The 16,298-nt window shown below is 41.7% G+C and overlaps 2 protein-coding genes and 1 long non-coding RNA gene across 4 annotated transcripts; 1 reads left to right on the top strand and 2 right to left on the bottom strand.

The window, feature by feature from the left end:
* Nucleotides 1-86: 86 nt before the first annotated feature.
* On the bottom strand, nucleotides 87-6,704 carry LOC116332993 (homeobox protein Hox-A10). 2 transcript variants are annotated; one of them, XM_039605196.1, is made up of 3 exons: nucleotides 6,470-6,704; nucleotides 2,376-3,370; nucleotides 87-1,193 (listed from the first exon to the last, which is right to left on the bottom strand). In XM_039605196.1, the coding sequence occupies exons 2-3, from the start codon at nucleotides 3,235-3,237 to the stop codon at nucleotides 919-921; spliced, it is 1,137 nt and encodes a 378-aa protein (XP_039461130.1). In that variant the 5' UTR covers nucleotides 3,238-3,370; nucleotides 6,470-6,704; the 3' UTR covers nucleotides 87-918. The 2 variants fall into 2 exon arrangements, with proteins under 2 accessions (XP_039461130.1, XP_031611968.2); XM_031756108.2 differs by lacking the exon at nucleotides 6,470-6,704 and having other exon boundaries at nucleotides 2,376-3,472.
* A 947-nt stretch (nucleotides 6,705-7,651) lies between these two features.
* Nucleotides 7,652-11,028, bottom strand: hoxa11a (homeobox A11a). Its single transcript, XM_031756114.2, has 2 exons — nucleotides 9,962-11,028; nucleotides 7,652-9,053 (listed from the first exon to the last, which is right to left on the bottom strand). Exons 1-2 carry the CDS (start codon nucleotides 10,626-10,628, stop codon nucleotides 8,821-8,823), a joined length of 900 nt encoding a protein of 299 aa, XP_031611974.2. The 5' UTR covers nucleotides 10,629-11,028; the 3' UTR covers nucleotides 7,652-8,820.
* A 1,723-nt stretch (nucleotides 11,029-12,751) lies between these two features.
* Nucleotides 12,752-15,149, top strand: LOC120435916. Its single transcript, XR_005610015.1, has 2 exons — nucleotides 12,752-13,011; nucleotides 14,742-15,149. It is a non-coding gene; the product is annotated as an uncharacterized LOC120435916 (long non-coding RNA).
* The last annotated feature ends 1,149 nt before the right edge of the window (nucleotides 15,150-16,298 follow it).

The raw sequence follows: 16,298 nt of genomic DNA, 5'->3' as shown, positions 1-16,298 counted from the left end.
TCCCCCTCCAGCCTCTCTCTCTGTCTCTGTCTCTTTCTATAGAAAAACATACACGGACACAGCAGAAAAAATTCAAACGGCTTCGGTTCAGTGCGAGCTGATAATTTATTAAGCATTACACAAAGAGACACAATGTCATATGTACACAGAAATATACAAAAAGGAACATTCCTCCTTCACTTTGCACACTGTTTTCGTGTAAACGCCCTCAACGCGAACGGAGTTCCAATTTATACATTCAGCTCATACATAGTTTTTAGACTTATAGTACTACATTTAATGGTCACAGGGTGAAGGATTTTTTTTTTCATTTCTCCCTGGTTATATAAGGGCATTATATTCCAGATTGGTTTAAATTTGCTTCGAAAAAATAAAAAAATAAAAAATAAAAACTTCTTATCATGCAGTTTGAAATTTAATATTTTTTCAAAATTATTTCTACAAATTTAGATGAAAAAGATGATTTGCCCCGTCACTTTCCAGGGCGCAGGTCTATGTGTGTGTGCATGTGTGAGTGCGTGTGTGTGTGTGTGTGTGTGTGTGTGTGTGTGTGTGTGTGTGTGTGTGTTGGGTGTTCACTGCACTGATTTAACTGCACTGACGACACTACCCAAACATAAGACGAAGGTGACGGATCAACAATACAAAAAGAAAATATAAAAAGAAAAACACAATCAGGGGTAAAAACAGAGTCAAAAACATTCAGATGATCCTTTTTTTCTTTTTCTCAGTAGCTCACAGAGGACGTTTCATTGACATTGAGCGTGTTTGGAAATTAAAGGACGCTGCACCCCACGGTGGAACGAGTCTTTGTGTGAACAAGGAGGTGTGGGGTGGCGGATGTAATTTATTTTACCTATATATCTTGTTTTTAAATTTTATTTTACTTCTCGTGTTTCATCGTGATTCCCTCGTTCATCACGAAAATCCATAGTTGGAGGTGAGTTCCCGGATCCTGTTTTCCCTCGTCATTTTCTTCAGCTTCATCCTGCGGTTCTGGAACCAGATTTTGACCTGTCTGTCCGTCAGGTGGACGCTTTTACTGATCTCTAGGCGGCGCTCTCGGGTCAGGTACATGTTGAAGAGGAACTCCTTCTCCAGCTCTAGTGTCTGGTGCTTGGTGTATGGACAACGTTTCTTACGGCCGCTTTTTGCTGTCAGCCAGTTGGCCGTGTTTTCACTTTTTGTGTCTCCTAAAGAAAATGGTAGATAAACGGGTTTACGCACTGTAAACATGAGAAACTCCACTGTGTGTAAGAGAGAAAGGCAGACAAAGAGCATAGTTTGTTTTTTTTAAAAATCTATATGTTTGCATTGCGCTTATATTAAAACAACAGGCAACACTTTACCTTAAATTCCCCATATTTGGTAAGCAGTGCATTTAATAAATGTTTTATAACGTGTTAAAATGTGGATGTAAGAGTTAACTGATGAACTGCATTTGAAATCTTGACATTATCTAAATAGATAATGAGTGACCTTATAATAAAACACTACTGCACGCTTGGAGTGGAGAGTAAAACAGACTTAACATTAGCTGCATATTAACAGAGTATAAGAGTGTTATAAACCATGTCATAAATGTTTCTGATTATAAGTACGAAATGAAAGGATTACTCTGTGTGTGTGTGTGTGTGTGTGTGTGTGTGTGTGTGTGTGTGTGTGTGTGTGTGTGTGTGTGTGTGTGTGTGTGTGTGTGTGTGTGTGTGTGTGTGATGCGGAAAGTATAGTTTCTTTGTTACATTCATCAGACTTGCAGTTGATGTTATAGCAACATATACATAATTTTCCGCCAATCGTAAACAGGGACACAAACATTATTCTGGTATCATAAATGGATGCAAATTACAGAAACGTTAGAGCACTGGACAAACATAAAAGCCTCAATAATAAATGCGGGCCCTTTTTTATGCAGCAGTCAAAAAAAAAAAAAAAAAAACCACTGGATAAAGCTGCAGGTATTTAACGTGCATCATATGACGTACTTCATTTCATATCACTCTGTAGGTTTGTATTATTAATTTTGTTGTGCTTGTATAACGACAATAAAGAGTTTCATGTCACTCTGTAGGTTTGTATAATTACGCAAAATTAAACTTTCCTTCACAACCACTGCCTCTCGCTTTTAATTTTATGCAGTGCAATTCCTGTGTATTCATGAAAAAATGCACGCTAATTTAAGAGGTACATCTCGCAGAATCTTGTCTTGTTAGCATAAGAAACAACGTGATATGCAAAAGCAGTGTTTACAGACCTGTGTCTTCACTGTCACCTCACCCTGACCAGTAAAATAAAACTTGACAGGTGTCATTAAAAAGCCCCACTCTACCTGAACGCTACCAAAACAAAAGTGCGCAGACGAACCGTGACATTACCTTTATTAGACTGTGCTGCTCTCTCTTTGTCGTTCTCCTCTGTTTCTTCAGCTGACGAGGCGTCTCCATCCGAGGAGTCGCGTGCCTCCTCGGTCCCCGTCGCAGCGTGAGGCTGCAGGTCTGCGTTTCCCGAGGACACGGGCCCCTCGGTGTTCCTCCCCTCGTGTGCCGTGGCTGGAGCAGAAGTCGAGGTTGGAGGCGTGTGGAAGCGAGCTGGAGCAGTGGGGTGTAGGCCAAAATGGGAATGGGAAGGGTTCGACTGGGGGCCGCTGGAGTTGTAAAGTTTATGAGAATGTGCGTGCGTCTGAGACAAGCGGAAGTAGCCCGGCACAGGCACTGAGCCCCCGCCGCCGCCATCGGTAACTGTACAAGAACTCGACCCTTGGCCGGCTACAGTTAACCTTGAATATGTGAGATCTTCAGCGGTGGAGGCTTTAGGGCACTTCGCCTGCTCGTACAGGCAGTAGGTGCTTTCTTCCTTTATATTTTGCGGGAACGAGCAGGGCGCGACCTGAGGACCTACCGGGTGATCTTGGTCCATCCGACATGACCTCTGTGCGTCCATCCACATTTCCATGGTGGACATGTAGGCGCCCGAGGCGGAAACCACGTTTTGTGGACCCACCTCGCTCCGCTTACCCATACCTGGGAAGTATCCATAGTTGTGTAGTCCGTAAGGCACTTCTGTAGCAGTGCTGTGAGGCACGCACAGGGCGCTCCCGGTGTAGTGACCTCCGCCGCTCTCGTTGCGGCCACTGATCAGAGAATCCACTAGAAACGCATTTCCTGACGGGCTGTCCGAACATGACATTATTGTGGTGTATTTTGGCGAAGAGAGAAGGTAGCCCTTTCTGGCTGACATTTCTTGTGCAAAACATGCTGGATATGATTAGAGGCACCCCCTCTCCGCCGAGCAGACTGTGAAACCAATGGAAAAGCTGGAAGATGGGCAGTCCCTCCCACTCTGGGGCTACGTAACGATATCCATCTTGGAGCTGAGGCACAGAAAGAAGACAGCACAGCAATCAGTGCCTCACCTCTCCTTATGCGCTACCTTGAAGTGACGAGGTGCAACGCGATTCAGAAGTTCTAAAACACCCATGCATATTTTTGAATTGTGTAATTCGTGCATGTGTTCTTTAGAAAAGCTTTGGAAGCATTACCTCGACTGCATTAATGCCTGAAGCACTGACATCCACTTTCCAACAAATGCAATGCAAATCAAATGTTAGCACAATGCTTAGCTATACAGGACAGTAGGAAGTACTATATTTATAACCTGCCAAGCCCCTGAACGATAAAAGTGATGTAAGTGGGAAAATATAAGCAAATAATACAATTTATTATACAATTTCGCTTTAAGCCGGTGTAGCTTTAAGGTGTCAAATCAATTTAAAATGTGTGAGCCTGCTGAAACACACCAACAAAGGCACAAGACAAAGCTTAACGGTAATAAAGTCTTTTTGACTGTAGGGAGAATTCGCCTTTGGCAAAATGTCTTGTTTTATGTTGTCCATCCTGCAGCCCAAAGCAAGTCTGAGCTCCTCTGCAATAAAAAGCAGAAATGTTTGGAATATTGTTGCCTACAGATATAGTGATGGCTATCAAACATCCGGGAGATGATGCATCTGAAAAGTTCATATTTTCAGTTTAGTCCGGATCGTTTATTGTACTAAGTCACTTTATACATGTTTGTAGTAAAATCACTTTTCACTTGAGAGTTTGGGAAAAAATTAAATTCTTGGAAAATCCGCTAAAATTAAAAGCAGTGCCGCGTGACAAAGAAAATACATTGTCGATGGGTGTGAACGCAACTGAAGAATGCACAAATACATAGAATTTGTTTTTAAATAATTAAATCATTTAAAAACCAAATTTCTAAAATTCTCTGGCTTTCTACTCTTCATCCACCAAAGCCTCTAAAGGCACTTTCTTAATTTTATATAAAACCTGTGTGCATAAAATTTCAGATTTTACACTAAAACCATGAACACATTTTTTTTCAATCTATCCATTTCAAATTAGAGAACGCAATAATTATGCTATTTGTTTGTTTTTCTCCACAAACGTAAAATATAGAATGTATTTAATTGTATTCAAGTAATCATTACGTGCAACAGATAAAAAGGTCAAGCCTGCGTGTGCTTTCGTTCAAACACAACAAATGATATCACCATACAGCACTGCGCTGTTTGGATTCCTTTCTTACAAACATTTAAAAAAAAAAACTCAAGGCGGACTTCATTACGCAAATTTATATTTGTTAATCTGCCAAAATATTGATCACTTTGTTGTGAGGGAAAGGTCCCTTTGCGCCACAGTAAAGCCGACATAAAGCTTCCACATACACAAGCCATCCTGTCCAATTTGGGGCAATAAGGTCCACAATAAACCTCTCCTTCCATCTTGTCCTGTCCTTGGCCATGTGCACTCCATTGCTCTTTCTCCAGGTTGAAGTTAATCTTGGGCAGCTTTGCCATTACCAGGCCCAGGTGGCCCCTATAACACCCCCCCCCAGTTTGTTTTGCAAAAAAAAAAAAAAAAAAAAAAAAAAAAAAAAAAAAGACGAAATTCGGGATTTATTCATAAATTGAGCCCATTTAGGTTTTCTGTCATTTATATGTACACTGACTTGGAGTTTTACCGAGTCACGGCGGACGTTTGTCAATCGCTGCTGCTCAGTGCGCGCATACTTCAAATTACTTAAATGACTGAGGCTGGATGTGGGTTATTTATGCGAATGAGAATATAATGCAATGGCCAATTTGAGAAGAAAATGATCTATTACGGAATTGTATTTTTTTAAAAGGCGTTTTGAGATTTCAGAATAAAGGCCGTGAGCGGCCGTTCGTAAAATTCCCCCCAAAACATAAAATGAACCACAACAGTGTTAGCCCAGTGACACAGATAAACGAACAACAATAGGTTTAAAATCATGTGCGCTTTTCCCCACAGTGGCCTGTTGCTCGTGGGACACATGAGCCAACAGGGAAACCAAATACCTCAATTAATTATGTGTGCCTGGTATTAAAGTGTTTTGGCCCGCACACTTCATGATGTTGTAGTGGCACAGGGGCCTATCGATATCGTTGTGTTGCAGTTATTAATTGTAGCTATTAAATCTTCATTTTCACAGCTGCCCGACTATTATATCCTGAACACAGTTTAGTCTGACCACTGGCTTTGATCAGGCCCATATAATCGTGGCCGAAGAGGCCGTTTGAATCGTATCATGTTCGTCCCGAGTGCAGTTATGAACAATAACGCGGCGTTTTATTACATCCAAGCGGAAGCATTTATTTTTCACGAGAGACAAAGGAGAGAGAGAGAAAAGAGAGACTGGGTCCACACGCATTAGGGTTTAGAATAGCCACTCGCCACTTGGACTGAGACAGAATAGCCTCAGACCTCAGCCCTATAGTGTCTATTACAGGAAGGAAAAGGAGACGCGATTGCTGCCCTATCGCAATCAAATCGACCTTTTTAATCACAGCTTTGGCACGTAGAGAGGGAATCGTGTGTTTTGGAACGACGTCAAATGATTTTAGTGGATTCCTTTAAGAGGAAGAGCACGGAGAAGAATGATCTCAGAGGTGACTGCTGTGATTTAAGATGAGCTGCATTAGTATGTGAAAAATGAAACCGTTTGTTTTCCTTCCAGCACCCACTGGCTAGTTTGTGTCATTAAGGTACGAGCTGTGTCCACCTTTGTCTAATAATTAAGGCAGAGTTTCCCGAAATACAAAACATTTGTGGTTAGACTTGGGAGGGGTTGCAGATCTCTCCAGGTACAAGGCGGCTATGCTACACTCCAACCATTAAAAAGCTCTAGCCCAGCAAAATGAATAGCACATGCAGCATGAAGCCTTGGCACAGATGTGCTGCCTTATTAGGGCCCCCAGGAAGACTTTCTCTAGCGCGTAAGCCTTTGGGCACCAGAGGAAAAATGTGGAAACTAAACTAAAAAAAGAGGCTCTTATCTCAGACTAACAGGGCTTGCATGCAAGGCACGAATTCAAGCGATGAACATACAATTATTTGTTTTAGTGCAGAGCAAAACTATTCAAGCTCCAGGCTTCCCGGTCGACTTTTACCTGTTTGCTTTTAAGGTGAGTTTGGAGATCAAAAGATCCAAGGCCGTGACATTGGTCCCAATAGCGCCGCCCGGTGGTAGGAGAGTCCAATCCCAAGTGCAGCCTTTTCCCCAGGAATGATTTGAGGTGGATAAACCACGCTACAGGGAAAAGCCTCTCAAATGAAGCCGGTGCAGCGAGCGAGCAGAAGCTTTTCCTATCCGTCCTCTGCCTGTCGTTGCTGTCGCCTCCTTGGTAACACAGTTAATAACCTTGGGTCTCAGACGGTTTATTGCACTGCACTCCAATTGTACAAATGCTCCAGACTCTCAGACAGCTTTTATGGCCGCGTTGCTGCGGCAACGGGGAGGATGTCCCGTAATTAGGGACGGAATTCCAGCGCGCAGTAAAGGATGCGCAAGGCAAGGCCGGACTATGGCAGCGAGAGGCAACCATAAACTTCAGCCTCTCTCCCTGGGTTTATGGCCCTTTTGACTGTCATATATGAACGCCAATGCGCTGCGGCTAGCTCCCATAAACACAGCGATAACAACAGCAAATATGGCGACCCTCGCCAAAGGAGACTCCAGTTGGAGAGCGTTTCCAAAGCCAATCAGCAAAATGACAGTTTGCGCACACGAACAGACACAAGCAGAGAGAAAAGATTCGAGAATAAAGTACACATGGTGCAATGTGCTGGCAACAATAAATGTGACTGTGACAGATAAAAGGTGACCTATAAGCTATCTGCACAGATTCAGTAACAAAGATTTCCTTTAGATGGAATGCAAGAATTGCAAAATATGTTATATAACTCAAAATACAGCAAAGCGAGACTGAGAAATATTTGGAGAGCACAGCAGCACAAACATAATTTAAGTATCGATTTAGGTTTATTATTGTTTTTATATTTGTGTTAGCTATCTGAGCACACAGCTGGCAAAGACTGAATTGTTGGGTATTTATTTAATAATTTATTGATTTTGCTTCATTCACACAGAAGGAGTTTAATCTGCAGTAGTGTGGTAGAGAGTGCGACTGTTTGGTTAATATTTCGTATTTGAGCCTTTAAATTCACTGAAACTCATTGTTTACGTTGTTTTGCTTCATACCTGTAGGCAGTTCATTGTGATTGTGCTGTAAGTGTGAGTTTCATATATATACATATATATATATACAATTGACAAAGCAAAGTCACTGACAAAATACAAGTCAAGTTGATTTTCGGTAATTATTCCACTTTTTATTATTTGGAAATATAATATGATACACAATATTTCGGGCAGACCAAGCAGTTAAATTCAGTGTGATCATCCTGGCCAGCCTCGCCCTGACGGTACATTTGAAAATTAATCTTTTTAATCTTCATCTTTCTTTTTCTCTTCTTTTTTTTCTGTTTTATTTAAACGACAATTACCAAGATTCAAGAATCGTGAACTGAAAGTCTTGTTTAAAACGAAGGGGCCCACCGCGTAAGGTTACCTGTTGTGAACATCTCGGGGCGTGTACCTGTGCAAATCCACACGGACCCATCGGACTGGATTATTAATACTGGATTGATAAAATCAAAAGAGACACCTTAGAATTGATTTGGAAATTGAAAGATACGCAAAATACAAAATTAGCCTGCTAATCCTTGGTTTGCAGGGCACAGAAAATACGACAAAAGCTCGTTTTGAGGTCAGCTCAGACTACAACATGTGATCCCAGTAGTCTGCGCGTATTAACAGATTTTAACTTGGATAGCCGTGACATTAAAGTAAGATGGTAAACGAGAGGCTACGAAATAAATAAGCACACAAAACAAGAAAAAACCCACATTATTCTCATCCGTCGGATTCATTATTTGGTCACACCAATATAGATTCGGTTGGCAAGATATTCACCATCAGCCTAAATCCACAAGTTTTCTGATTTAAAAAACAGGAGAAAAAAAATCAGATCTTTTGATTACAAAATACACTCGATGAGTCAATTCATTACTTCTTTTTTCTTTTCTTTTCTTTTTTTTTCTCGCGCGAAAGAAAATGAAGCGTCTTAGGTCACATTATGAACAAGGCCTTCGCAAACACACAGTCTTGGCGATGTCAAAAAAATCTACATTTTCAAAAGTGAGACAATGAGGAGCGAAATCAAAGTCCACGGACCGCCACTGTTCGTACTCCCTCTTTGTTTGAGTATTTCAGATCACAAGATACTGTTGTCCTCGAACTTGAAATTAACCATCGAGCAGTGCTGCTGCTGCTGCGGCCAATGTGGTACACAATGTACACAGGGAGAGTCACAGCCAGGCGAGTCAGTCAGTCTGTAAACGTAACCAGTCCCACAAGCAGAGGACTAATGGAGCTGTGGCCGTCTTCTCCCCGGCCCCTCTAAAGCAGAGGATTGGACGTATAATATTGTAATCTGTCTCTGTTCAGTTTCTTCTCCTTCATGCGACGGTTCTGAAACCAGATCTTTACTTGTCGGTCGGTCAGGTTGAGCATCCGAGACAGTTGCAGCCGCTTCTCCTTGTTTATGTACACACTGAAAAAGAATTCTCTTTCAAGTTCTCTGATTTGATATTTGGAATAAGGGCACCTTTTCTTCCGGGTCCTCTGTCCACCTGAAAGCCACAAAAATAGAAGAGGGAGAAGAAGAAATACAGGCGTCACAGAAAATCTAAACACTTCAAATTAGCCGTGACTATTTTACAGAAAGAGATTTATACGGGTGGGATGTCGCCCAGATTACGCATGAGAGGATTTCCTGAACATGAAGCATTAATAACATATTTCCCATTTCAGCCTTTCAAGTGTCATATATACTGATATTATATTACACTGGAAAGATTACCAAGCCATTCGCTGCTGGCTCGCTAGACAATACACTTGGGCTTTGACCTTTACTAGCAAGTGAAAACAACAAGTTCACTTTAAAGTAGAAGCCTGTGGTAGACGCAGGTAAATTAGACTCTGCTGCATTGAGTTTTACGTGAAAACATTGAAGCTTTTTTGGTTTGTTTTTTTTGTATTTTTACAGAGCAAATAAAGGGGAAACGTACAAGTGGGAACAGCAGCTCCATGATAGCTTTAACATAAGAGCTCGTGTGTGCTAAACCTTAAACCAGAGGCACCACCCTCATTACATGCAAGGGCTCTTTTTAACGCTAAGAACCCGTGAAACAAGCACGGTCATAATAAGTGGATATAATCAACGCGGGTCTGTATAGCAACTCATTGCTGGGTATTACTGGGTACATATGCATATGTTATATATTGGTAAACATCAGGGAGTTTTACAGAAAAATATCCTCCTTGGTGTCTTTCACGGCCAATTTCAACTCCAAACACGTGATCCTGCAGTTTATAACAAAGTTTTGTTGGGGGTGGGGAGGGGATGGGGGGGGGTGGGGGGGTCTGCAGGCCCTCTATAAACCTTATATGCTTATAAAACAGCATATAAAATTTTTAACAGCGGCGCGCAAGATTGCAAACTTTCTCTCATAACCGAGGCGCTGACTTTAATACGTACTGCTGCCGCCGGTTTTCTCCTCATTGTTGCCGGAAGACAACTCCGGGCTGCTCGTTTCATCCCGCTGCTCCTTCGCCTCGCTGTCCGGGCACGATGGCGCTTCCTCCTGCGCGGAGCCGGGAGGCTTGGTCGCCGTTTTGTCCCCTGAGTAGCCATTCGCGGAGGAGCTCTCCGACGCGTTCCCGTACGCCGTCTCGTAAAACTGGTCAAAAGCTTGCGGCAGCACGCCATTTCTGCCCACATTCCCATAGAAATTGGTGGCAGCGGAGCCAGCGCTCGCGTGGTGGTGATGGTGGTGGTGGTGGTATGCGGCAGCGGCGGCTGCTGGGCTGCTTTTACCGAACATGTCCCCTACGACGGCGGATTGAGCTGACAGGCAGTCCCGGTGTACCATGTCCTCCGCGCTGGGGTAGCACTGAGGCAAGTTCCCCCGGTGCGGCCATTTACCGGATGCATCAATGGCTGCATAGTCCCTGAATGTCACTTCTCTGACGGGTTGAACCTGCGGCAGGTTAGAGGAGTAGGAGTATGTCATGGGGCGGGTGGACGGGGTCTGGGACAAAAACGATGGAAGACCGGAGAAATCAGCCCCCGCCGACACATAATACGTGCAGCTGGGCAGATACATGTTCGATCCGACGGGGACCCTTTCGTCAAAATCCATCATCGTATTCACCCACTTCTACAACTCTATGCTGGGCTACGATTCCTCTATAACCGCCCTGAACATGGCTCTGAAGCGCCGTGCCTCTTGCCTCTTTGAAGCAGGTTCGCTAAGCAGAAATTGGGAGACGTAGGCTGACGTGGAGAGTCATCTCCATCCACTCCACGGAGGAGGAGGTCACGTGACCGACCACACGGCAGAAATTGACAGATTTTCAGGCCCCACTTGTGTGTGCGTGCAGTGTGTGCGTGCGTATAGTGTGTGAGCGCGCGCCACTTCGCGCGTGCGCTTGCAGGAAAGAGTGTGTGCGTGTAGGAGTGTAAGAGACATGACTGCTGTGTGTCCTAAAGCTTGACATTGGTGCTTTTATCGCCATGTTTGCTTAAAAATAAATTCCTTAACATGCAACCAAGTCAGGAGAATGATGGACCATAAATGGATGCTGCCTGTTGCAGTCAAAGTTTTATGCAGACTTTTTACACATCAGATGCTGAAATCACTTTTCAGTCTTTCTGGGGGGGAAATGTGCATGAAGGTTTTTTTAATAGCAAAATGAAAAAAAGAAGGATCATGAACACTACATTGTCCAAACTCTATCTAATTATACTAATATGAACTATATAACTCGAACAACACATTATCAGAGGAAGAAAACAGCTTATCTGTAAAGTCCGCTTTTAGAAATGTCCGAGTGGTCATCATTAGGTGACTTTTACGGCACAGCATTTGGCTGAGTGGGCATTTGGTTATCAGGGTCATGTTCAAAGTAACGGCTAATGTTTCAGCTGGCCACAGCCTTGTGTTAGAACCATTATAAGACCAAACTGGAATTTTGACAGGATAAATTCAAAACGTCTTTAAAATAGATAGGTCGAGGAACAGTTTCTAACTTCAAGACATAAAACACACAGTGTGTGTATAAAACCTTGCGCCATTAATGGATTATCAAATAATAATATTAAGACGTTTACTTGAAATTATTGTGATAGTTAATACGTACCCACAACATTAGAGGAAACTGACAGATACTCCACAAGCAACAGCGATGAATTGTTGAGAAAAATACTCATCAGCTGATAGTTAAAGTCTGTTGCCTAAATACAGAATGCTTCAATGTCCATATTTCATTAGCTTGTTGCTGAATAACAACATTGTTCCATTTTTAACGGGTTTCGCCTCGCTCTTCTGCTTTGCTTCAAGTTAACAATTTTATGCATCTGCTGGCAGCTTTTAAAGTTGCAACATTCAAGCTCGCTCCGCTTTTACGCATGGCGATCTCGCACCATTTTGGTCCAAATATGTATCCAAATGTGCACTGTTAAGTAAGAAGACGGCGTCCAGAAATTTACATGAAATTTAGATATCATTCTGTACTGACAAATAACAACTTCCACCAGTTCCGTAATATTTTTAGCCTGACGAACAAAGAAAAACATTTACGTAATTCTCACCACCGTGTAAAGTCGTTTCTAAACACATATTAATGGATTATTTTAAAATAACAGAGCTGTCAGTATTTTTACAGTTATAGCTCGGAACATGTTAGTAACTAATGTCCTCTATGAATATTTTTAAGTATTGGATGTTGATAATCCAAATGGTCTAGATTGTCATATGGAGAGAAAACCTATAGACATCCTTAGAATAAAGGTCTATTCCTCACAGAAACTAAAGTAAAGCAAGGTAAGAAATGTGTTTAATTCTGTGAAATACATTTCTGCTATTTGATTTGGGGAAACACGCCACAGTGCACATTCCCCGGCTCCCTGCTCTGAGGCCACCGTGGAGCTTGTTTTGGAGAGGCTGCAACCTGACTCTAATGTGCTGTGAATGAGAGACCTGAGCTCGGATTAAGACCGCCGCGGCTGGTCTGCCCCCACTGCTCAATGTGCATATAGGGATTCGAGGGGCTCTTGATGGCACATGTGAAACATGACCTTGAAATATCATACATACTACTAATACTGTGCGAGAACCAACTAATGCTAGAACCCAGCGATTGTGTCAAAAAGAAAGACAGAAAAAACATGATATGAATCGCTCCCGACCCTTACAGGCAGTTTAATATGGATAAATTGCAGGGACACAAACAACTTGAGTGTCTTTGCGGTCACACGCTCCGCCTCTCGGTCAATCCAGACAAATTCTAAGAGTTGTGCCGAAGCTTTTAAGCTGTAATTGAGGACAGGATGCCCAGGAAAACCAAAGCCAGCACTGCACAGACCTGGGTTTTTATAGCTGCTATAGTATTCTTGTGCGCCTTTCCCCTCAAGCCAGACAGACACCACAAAACCGGTCAAGCGTGATAGGAAGTCGCCACCTACACTGACTCAAAGTCAGCAGCTGGGGAATTTCAGCAACATAGAAACATGTGTACACAGCTAAGGTAAGAGTTCTCCTTTGAATAAATCGGCATGTCTCTAAGAAATGTCTAGAAATTATTACACATTTTGTTAATTTGAACAAAGACAGTGATCATAAAATAGTTGATACAAGTGAGCTGAGAGCCAGATTTATGTCAAATGTGCTTTGGTTAAAGGAAGTCGTTCTGTGGATCCTCAGTCCGCCTTTCGTGTGTTGTTTTTGGTCAGAAAAAAACTGCCGTCTGGCGTTGCGTAAAAGCTCTCAAAGCCAAAGCTTTGTCTCTTCGGTCGACTTCAAGTTCGGGGAGAGAGGGGGTCCTTCACAAAGAGCAAAGGGCTCCATTTGCCCCGGATGGAGTTCTATTTAATTGCCTTTGCATCCACTCATGCCTTGAGTCGCAAGATTGCCTGATAACGTGAATTTATAACTGCAAGCAACTAACAGTATGTCTGTTATTAGAGGTGTGGGCCCCAATGATCTGCTGTGGTTTTTAGATTTTATCTAAATTATTAATAGAAGAGAAAACAACACACTCCTTGTGTGACTTCGTGCTCAAAGCGACATCTTAGATTTCAGATTTCCTAGTATCCACAGTCAACATCTAGTTGATATTTTTATGGTAATAATAATAACAATAGTAGTAATAATAAAGGGGGGTGGGACATAAGACATAACCACGCGAGACTATTCAATAGATTTGACACCAAGACAGACAAATGAGTGACTTTACTCAAGGGCACTCGTTTTTTCTGACCTTAAAGTCTCCTTGTTGTGTTTTCTTTAACACACACAGCACGTATAAACTCACACTGGATTTGCTTTTTTAGAACAAACACGCAATTAAAGAAAATTGTGCATAACATAGCAACACTTCAAAATAAGAGTCCTTGGTTTGGCATAGTGGCATAGTTTGGCATTGTTTTTTCTTTTTTCTTTTTTTAGTCAGGAAGAGAATGCGACGTGTAGATTGCCCAATCCTTGTGCCATAAAACTTTGTCAGACAACAAGTAAACAATCAAGTGTGGGGAGGATCTGAAAGTACAGTTTAACGCCCTGTCAGGTAGGCCCTATAGGCCGTAAAGGGGGCTAAATAGGAGTATTCAATCTCCTGCAGTGAAACCTCCTGTAGTTTTAGTCTTCAAGGAAAAGAAAAAGCTCAAAGCTTTACTACAGGCTAGTTTTTGTTTTCATTCTGTGGCTGAAAAATGGGCCACCACACCTGCACCTCAGAGGATCTATTGACTAGATTCTTCATCTCAAAATCTTTAGTCTTCCTTAGTCTAAACAGATACACAAACAGTCGACCATCACAAAAAGAACACAGGTGTTTGATTGTGCCTTTTTTAATGAGCGTGTTCCTATATTTTCAATAAAACACAATTTTACTAAACACTTTGCTTCATTGCGCATAAACCAGCCGGGAACTGCACTACCAAAATAGCCAATAGATTAGCCTAGACTAATCATTCCTTTTTTCTTTTTTTCTATTTCGCCAAAGCAGTTCTTCAAACTGCAAATTCGTCTGCTTGTGTTTCCTAAAAAATCCTACTACATTAATATATAAAGTGTTTTTGAACTTGAATTGTACATGGGCTTGCTCAGCCGCCACCATCTTGCTGGGGGGATTATAAAACCATCAGACTGAAACATGAAACAATCAGAGCTCGCACTTGGTTGCGTACAAACGAACGAGCTGGAATATATCAGCAAATGTGAACCTGATTAAGCGAACATCTGTTGATTTATCCACAGGTGACAGAAACGAGGGCGATGACAGAGGGGCCTGGCGGACCACACAAGGGCTACAGAGCGAAACTGACCAACTCCACGGTCAACGGGAGCGCCTCCGGCTAGTCAGGGGAGAATCACAAGGCTGGATTAGCCTGCAGAGGGTGTCCTGAGAAACAAGGCGCCAGGAGGAGCGGGACTAGACAAAAGGACATAAAGTGGACTGTAGTGGGGGGAATAAACGAACATTTACAAAGGGGATCATTTGAAAGAATAACAAGGAATACGAGAAAGAACCAAGACGCGAGTAAAGGGAAATTAAAGGATTTCATCTTCATTAAAAAAAAAAAAAAAACACCACACAAAGTACAAAATAGAATACTGAAATAGAAAATTCAATATTCCTTACATTAAAAGCATTCGGCAACTAAACCCAGATCTGAAATTGTGACTATTCTTAGAAGATCTTAGTTATTTTATTTCTTATAGGTAACCAGTTCTCCAGATCTGTGGTTGAGTTCCAGCGTTTAGTTGCGATTTCCCACAACATGAAAAAAACGGACTCGTCTTCCATCTAAAGGATCGTTTTGAAAGGACATTTGATAAAATTAAAATTTGATAAAATTTGATAAAAAGTTCAATTTTACTTAAACGAGGAGAGAGAAAAATATATTTGGGGTCTAAAAACAGGCGCAGTGTGCGTCAAATAACGCAAATCCCGACCTGCGTTTCTTTCTTGCTTGCTTGCTTGCTTTCTTTCTAAAAAAAAAAAGTCGCCTTTTTACACCACATTAACCTTCAGTATTTTCCTCTTCTGTTGTATATTTTTTCAGCTTGCTCGGCCCTGAAATGATCTTCTCAAGAAGTTAACATCTTGCGGACGCCACGCCGAGTTTCTTTGTTTTTTCTTTTTCTTTTCTTTTCTTTCTTTCTTTCTTTCTTTCTTTCTTTTTTTTTTTTTTTTGATTGTTGTATCTAAGCTCAAATAATAATGGGCGACTTCAAATATTCTACTTTCGTTCACAAATATAAATGACCCTCATGGTTACCAAATCATCGTCAAATAACGGATTATACTTTAAACTATCGAGTGGATTTTAATTCTTTTTTTTCTTTACGTGGATTCACAAACAAATGTGCAACTCCCGCAATTTGCTTCACTTATAAATGAATCTTCTAAATCAGGTGAGATGATTCTGTGGATTTGCTATTTATATAAGGGAAGGACAGCAGGTTCTAAAAAACAACAACAACAACAACATGTATTTCCTTCGTTTCCGTGGAGTCTTTTCGACTTGCTCACGTAATAAGAATTCAAGTTATCACAGATCAACTGATCACACAATTGATTCGACATATTATGTATAATGATCTTTATTATTATTGACCACCATTTAAAATGAACAATTTTGTGCTGGGGGTGTTTGCAAACATACAAACGAGTGGCCAGCTTTGACTGCGATCCATGACGCATACTTGCCGCGTACATCCTTCTTAAATCTAGTCTGTATACCCTTCGTGAATGAACACAGTAAATTTTGGGGCATTTATACTTGAAGCCAAATGAGATGATCTGATATC

The sequence above is a fragment of the Oreochromis aureus genome, linkage group 22 (assembly GCF_013358895.1).
Source record: "Oreochromis aureus strain Israel breed Guangdong linkage group 22, ZZ_aureus, whole genome shotgun sequence".
Lineage (NCBI taxonomy): Eukaryota > Metazoa > Chordata > Actinopteri > Cichliformes > Cichlidae > Oreochromis > Oreochromis aureus.
This window is presented reverse-complemented; position numbering and strand designations above follow the sequence as displayed.